Source organism: Mercenaria mercenaria, chromosome 14, assembly GCF_021730395.1.
Source record: "Mercenaria mercenaria strain notata chromosome 14, MADL_Memer_1, whole genome shotgun sequence".
Lineage (NCBI taxonomy): Eukaryota > Metazoa > Mollusca > Bivalvia > Venerida > Veneridae > Mercenaria > Mercenaria mercenaria.
The window spans coordinates 16,662,257-16,669,144 of record NC_069374.1 but is presented as its reverse complement, the minus strand read 5'-3'; the positions used below and the strand labels follow the sequence as shown (position 1 = coordinate 16,669,144).

Below are 6,888 nucleotides of genomic sequence, written 5' to 3'. Positions count from 1 at the left end.
AAGTCGCAAAGGCAACCAGCTGATGGCTTTCGAGAAGAACAAACCCTACAAGTATAATATCAAGAGTACCTATGTGCGTAAATCTACACACGAACCGGCGGATGATCATTTTCGGACGACAGTAGTAAATGTTCCAATGATTGACCACCCTTCCGACAGCCAACTTAATTTTTTGGGTGAGTTTGCAGATCAGAATTCATCTCTAATTCTTGGCGAAGAAGTGGCAGAGGATGACTTTGTGTTTTTGCTTGTAGATTCAAGTCTTGTAAAACAGTATTTGAAAAGAATAAAATAGACATCATGTTAGTAAAACTAGTATATATGTTTGTTTTTATTTCTTTCTCATGCTATCTAAGAGTTATCATGAATCGACGCAAGAGAATCGCCCCAAAGGAAGAGCAACCTGTTCCTGAATCGCAGCCCGATATCAAGGTCAGAAAAGTAAACGATCTGTACACGTCTTTCAATAAGGAGGCTTTACTAGGCAAAGGAACGTTTGGTAACGTGCAAATTTGGTACCATCGTAACGATGCTGAAATATTTGCTGCCAAGGTGTTCAAACGTGAAATTGATTACCGGTCGGAATTGGAGCACGTTAGTAAACTGAAACATGAGAACGTCGTCAAGTTTGTGAAATCATTCGATGACGAGAAAGTCATCTTGATGGAACTCTTGTCTTACTCCTTGGACCAGCTTATTAAAGAAAGAACAGAGAACCATTTGGGATTATCCGAGTCACTTGTTCGAACCTTGATAAAAGACACGAGTAATGCTATAGCGTATCTGATCAATGGTTTGAATATTGTACACAGAGATATCAAACCAGCAAACATTCTCTTTGACGGCCAACACAAATCATTCGTTCTGGCTGACTTTGGTTTAGCTAAATCATTTAATCCAACGACGAGACAGTATAAAGACATACTCTCTGGAACGCCGAACTTTCTCGACCCTCGATTGTACAAGAAAGTCTCGCAGATGGCAGATAAGAAAACACCGTATGACATATCGATACACACTGAGTTATGGTCGTTGGCAGTCACGTATTTCATTGCAGCAACGGGCAGACACCCTTTTCATCCAACCCGATTGAGAAATGCCTGGTTGGATCTCGCTTGTAACAAACCAGAGGATTGCTTCTGGATAAACGAGAAACAGGAATACAAACGCGAGCTGGAAGGTTATCATCGGTTGTCTTTGAGTTTTGCCACAGACGTTTTCACTCCATTGCTCGTTTCGATGATGTCCGAAACTGCAAAGTTCGAACAATTCTTCGAACGCGTTGATGTGATGATGCGATCGGATACAGTTCACGTTTTAGATATCAGAACTTTCAAACTTCATGCCTTGTACTTCCAGTTTGCTTTAGATTCTCTCGAAACGGTCATCACCAAAGCGTTCGATTACCCGAATTTGAAACTTATACATGGGATGAGTTTCTTACCGTTGACTGGAAAAGACACACCCGTACCAAAGACGACAGAAGACAATCCAATCTTACTGTTTGCAACGACGAAAGACAACATGCTTAATCTGTCTTACGTAGAGCATCGTTTGTTCAAAGCAGCGAAAGACTTCTTCGATGGAAAGACTAGATTCAATGACACAGAGGTTCAGTGTGTATTAACAAACACCATGACTATTATAGAGGATTGTCACAAGTATGTCCGGTCTCTGGCTGATTCGGAAATGGTGTTTTCAACAGTCGTGAAAGAAAAACAAGTACAACTGGAAGCGCAGTACAATTGTTTCGAAACTCAAATACAGTCGTTTTTCAAGCTTCACCAACCAAGTAGTGAATTTCGAAATTTCGTTTCTACGATGACCGACAAAGCGAAGAATGCACTTACTCCGCTTGATACAAATAACTTCAGAGATAAGGATATCATCAGTTATCGAGATGTGGTGTCGTTGAGACAGCATCTAGACTTGGTTAATCAAAAGAAATTGAAAGTCGGCCTACAAGACCACGTAATGCAAACCAAGCACGCTATGGACAAAGCTATCGAATCCGTATTGCAACAAGTCAGAAACTTTCTGACGGAATATTTCAACACGATGGCAAATTACGAACAACGTGTCAAAGATTTAGACAATTTATTACTCGAATATACGTATGCACATACGAAATTGAACACACAAATTGTCAATGAAATACAAAATGTTGGAAAATAACTTCAGTCTTGTTTTTTTATCTGTTCGATCGTTGACGTTTCCGTCAAGAAAGCAAACTTGATTACTATGTACATGAACAGAAATACAAAACCACATAGTGACATCGGTTCGGGTCTCAATCTGTCAAATCGCTGATAGTGTTCGAACATCCACGTTCCTTTCAATATCAGCAAGGTCAAGTGAGGCATGATCAAAGCCTTGGTAAACTTGCGATATCGATAGTCGAAGTAACAGCACACTATTGTGAAATACAGTAAACATAGGCTGAGAAAAGCTAATTGTGCCGACTCGGTCAAATTTGTGGAAAGGGCAACGGTGCGAATCATGTATGTCGACAGCAAGGCGAAAATGTTGAACACTTGTGTGAACAAGTAATTGCCTAGAATCTGGTAATTGAAATATCTGAACCAAGTGTTTTCCATCATTTCGTCTCTCTGCTCTTCGTCGAGTTGTGTCTTCTCTTCGTCGACGTTGTCGTCCGCATCATTCAACTTCAACGTGTCGTAATCGTAGTAGTCTTTGTGTTTCGATTTCCAGAACATGAACGGTCTCAACAGCCTAGTGAATGTCTTGAAATGAGTATGTGTTATCATGGAATAGACGAACTTCAAGTAAAACCAATACGTCCAGAACACGATTGCGCAGAACAAGCATAGTAACAGAAAAAACAGACACAGTTCTGTTATAACTGTTGCATTCAGAACGTTATGCTGTATGATGATGGCGTGTGCTCCATTTAAAATCAGTGCGTAGAAGTGAAACACGAATACCAAGTAGAACTTCATTCTGTAGAAATGGACAAACTGTTTCGTTCGAACGAGCCCATAGATGAGAAATGCTAACGCGAACAACGAAATCGTCAGGTTGTTATAGTAAAGGGTGTTTCCTTTGAAGTACATCAAACGACCCATAATATCATATGAGTTGACTGAACCAGTAGACCGCAATTTCCATCATTTTTATCCTGATATAGTTTTTTTTCCTCAGGCGAACTTCTTCATGTGGTTTGCCAACACGTCAGTTTTCATCAGCAGATACGTTTCTGAGTTATTTTGAGGAATATCAACGTAGATGGTAACGCTTTTACCAAAAAACTTATTTTCTGTCTCGAGTTTGCTAGATATACCAATGTTGTAGTAGTAAATATCATTGACGTCCATGTCAACACTGAATAGCAAATTCGTATTTTTCGCCGTGTCGGCTTTAAGAGCACACCTAATATCTTCTATACAGTACAGTATGCAGTTTTTGTCCACGAACGTGAATTCGTAGTTCTCCCGTTCAACGCTTCTCCATTGAGATACATCCGTAACACCATCACTTCGTTTTCTGACTTCGGCTATCTTTCTGTCTGTTTCGGGAGATAGCAATAGTATTACGTCCGGATGACAAGTTGTTGTTATTCTGGGATTTGATACGCCGGATGGAATACGAGTGTATTTGACTTTGCCTTGGTAGTCATTCACTAATCGCATTTCGCCCAAAGTAGTCGAGTCTTTCACAAAGAACAGCGTGTCGTCCATCACGCAGTATTTGTTGTCCTTCAGATATGGAAAGATGGATTTCAATGAGTCGGGAATGTAGAGCGAACACCATGTGTCGCCGTTGTAGTATTTGCCTAGACACGACGACGTACTCGTATCGAGAGACAAAACAACATCTGGCAAATGATAAGTGATTGGAAGTGGCTTCGAACCTTCCCTACACTGTATCAGTTTGGACAAATAGTCACCCAAACCTCTGTGTGCCTCGGTGCTGACTTGGAATCGCAATTGCTTTAGATCGTTTAGACGAGCACGGTACATTCCTTTTCGTATTCTTTTATGTAGACTAGATTTGCTTCTCAGTTCAACGTTATTCACAAATGTCACGACCTTGGCCAATGAACTCTGACCAATATACTCGTCTATGGTATCTTGCAAAGACCGAATGTCCCAATATCTGGCAAACTGATACAGTTCATGGTCAAGTTTAGGCGACAGAATTTTGTCCGGATTCAACATGTATCCTTTAAGTCTGCGCAACGCATCGATTGATATACTGGTTTCTATAGCATCGCCACAGAACTCCGCTAGTCTAGTCGAAAATGGTCTGACGACCACCAGTGGAATAGAAACATGTTCACTGCCTTGTTTGTCCAGTAACGTTACCGAATACCTAAGCTCGGCGTTTGGCAAAGCTGGATGGCCGAGCGATTGTATAACCTCGATGTCCTCACTGCTGGCTGTCAGATCTCTCATGTATGAAATTATGGGAGAGAACACAAAGGTTTTGTTATCACCGGTCGGTTTTGCTACAAGCAAGATGGCATTTCGTCCTTCGTCGTTCCATACCCCGTTAGGTGAAATCCCTTCGAACGTCGTCTGGTTTGACAGAATTATTGGTGTTTTTAACAAATTGGCTGTCACGCACACATCGACGTAGGACGCTTGTTTTCCACTTTTGAGTTCGTCGCTCATGTATTCGTAAACCATGTTTGGAATATCTTTGAACAACTGAACATCATCATACAGTTCGACAAGGAAATCATTATTACCATGCGCGTGATTGATCGCGGCTTCACGAATCAGGCTCGCGCAGTCCTCTATGCCAAATATGTACAACGACACACTCTTGTAAAAACTGTTTTCGTCCGACAGCAAAGGTCGAGTCTTCAAAAACCCTCTAGTGTCAATTCTAAGGCAATGCTGAAGGTCGGGACATTCGCTATCACCGTTAACCAATGACCAGAGCAACAGAGCTAAGTTATTGCGTTGAAGAAAAGTAATGGGCATTGGTAATAGGTCATCCTTGAACTCACTCATGATTACTAACTCTTTCTACGCAGATCATATTGAAAACATCAAAATATGTCTTTAATAGTATTTTTTCGACGTCAGATGTGGACACTTCGTCGGTCGGTACCAAAATGAAAAAATGCGTTACGGATGATTGCGTGTCACGCCCCCTTTTTTAGTTACGGCGACGCTGATTGGTCGAAGTGAGTTTTCGTCCGGTTTTCGAGTATATAAGGAGTTAGTATTCAGCCGATCTTCAGTTGAAATTCAACTTCTCAGACAAGACGCATGTCTTACACGATCTACAACATTCAGAATTCATTTACATTCGAAGCTCATCATGACTTCTCAGGTACGTTTGGTTATTTACTAGAATTCATAATCCAAGTATTGTGTTTGCGGACATTTGTCAATATCGAGTGTCGACCAGTATGATTTGACTTGAAATGGAACTCATGATTCTTTCTTTATTTCAGAGGACCTTACTTGGCGTCAGTGGAGAGCGATACATGATCGACAAGGAGTTACAAAAAGGTTCCAATGGAAAGGTGTTCTCTGGTTTAAGAATTTCTGATGGAGCGACCGTAGCAATCAAATGTTTGTTCAAAGACTTTGAACCAGGACAACTGCCACAAGAAGTGCGGAATTGTATGCTTTTGCAAGTAACCGACGTGACTGGAATTGTGAACATGTTAGATTACTGCGTCGAAGAAACATCAGAAGACAGCAGAAAGATAGCTATTGTCTTCGAATTCATGCCACTGGATCTCTACAATTATATGAATGAATATGGAGTGAAAGAGGTCCATGTCAAACGGATCGTGAAAACGGTGATTAAAACATTACTGAGTATGCACTCAAAGGCAAAAAGAATGCACATGGACATTAAAGAGGAAAACGTTCTAATTGATCCGGAGACTTTCGAAGTCAAGCTATGCGACTTCGACAGCTTGGCTTCAACATATCGTCTGATGACAAAAAGAGTCGGAGGAACGATACCTTGTCTTGCGCCTGAAACGGTTAAAAAAGGTCAGTTTTTCCCAACAAGGTCTGTAACATGGAACGTTGGAATCATGACATATTCTTTGCTAAATGATTTGTATCGTCCATGGGATATATATAAGAATCAAGACGTCTCGAAGCTGGTGTACGACAGCGAGGTTTCTACTCTTGGTAAAGACTTTGTGGCTTCATGTTTGATCAAGAATGTGTTGTGTCGACCAGATTTGATCATGTTGTTGGACAATCCATGGTTTAACGATGATTCTGATGTTGAATTCACTGATGATTCAGATGTTGAATTAAATGAATAAAATAGTAGATGTAAAAAAACTATATATATGTTGTTCGTTTCTTTGCTTTGGTATTTGTGCATCCTAGTAAAATGTTAGTAAACCCATACTTCGGATGTGATACTCCTGACTTGTTCCTCTACCTTATGTTAGCAATCACAGTTTCATTCACCATATATAATAGCATTGCTCTGTCGGCCCTATTTTGGCAAGAGAGTAAAAGAAAGAAAGAACATCTCGATATGAAACGTCAAGCGTGGATCCCAAATACAATCTACAAGCCGAATTGGGTTACTCCAGATTAAAAAAACTATATAAGGATTTTGTCTCTGTCCATTTATCAATACTTGTAAACCGTAATGGAACATTTACTCCTGGTGTCACTCCTTGTCTTCGGAGTATCAAACGTATATTCGAAGGAATGCACTTGTGGTGACAGTTGTAATCAGTCCAAGGGAATTGTTCGATATCGTACAGACGAAAAGTGCTACTTCATTGCACCAGTAAATCAGTTACATGGAAAGCAGTTCCTTGCCAGTAATAAACAAGAAGAGGATTTCATTTTGAAAGCTTTATTCAAAGGCATAACGACGAGTGCAAATACTTATATTGCAACCGATAACAGCTACCAACTAAAGCGTTTT

General features: G+C 40.4%; 2 protein-coding genes across 2 annotated transcripts; both read left to right on the top strand.

Annotated features, from left to right (window-relative positions):
- Positions 1 to 363: 363 nt before the first annotated feature.
- LOC128548117 (serine/threonine-protein kinase TBK1-like) lies at positions 364 to 2,175 on the top strand. The gene has a single exon (XM_053522512.1). The coding sequence runs from the start codon at positions 364 to 366 to the stop codon at positions 2,173 to 2,175; it is 1,812 nt and encodes a 603-aa protein (XP_053378487.1).
- A 3,117-nt stretch (positions 2,176 to 5,292) lies between these two features.
- Positions 5,293 to 6,265, top strand: LOC128548116 (serine/threonine-protein kinase pim-2-like). Its single transcript, XM_053522511.1, has 2 exons — positions 5,293 to 5,304; positions 5,429 to 6,265. The coding sequence occupies exons 1-2, from the start codon at positions 5,293 to 5,295 to the stop codon at positions 6,263 to 6,265; spliced, it is 849 nt and encodes a 282-aa protein (XP_053378486.1).
- The last annotated feature ends 623 nt before the right edge of the window (positions 6,266 to 6,888 follow it).

Bases quoted from the DNA above. Each gene is read 5' to 3' on its own strand.
- LOC128548117 (XM_053522512.1), top strand. From the start codon at position 364: ATGAATCGACGCAAGAGAATCGCCCCAAAGGAAGAGCAACCTGTTCCT.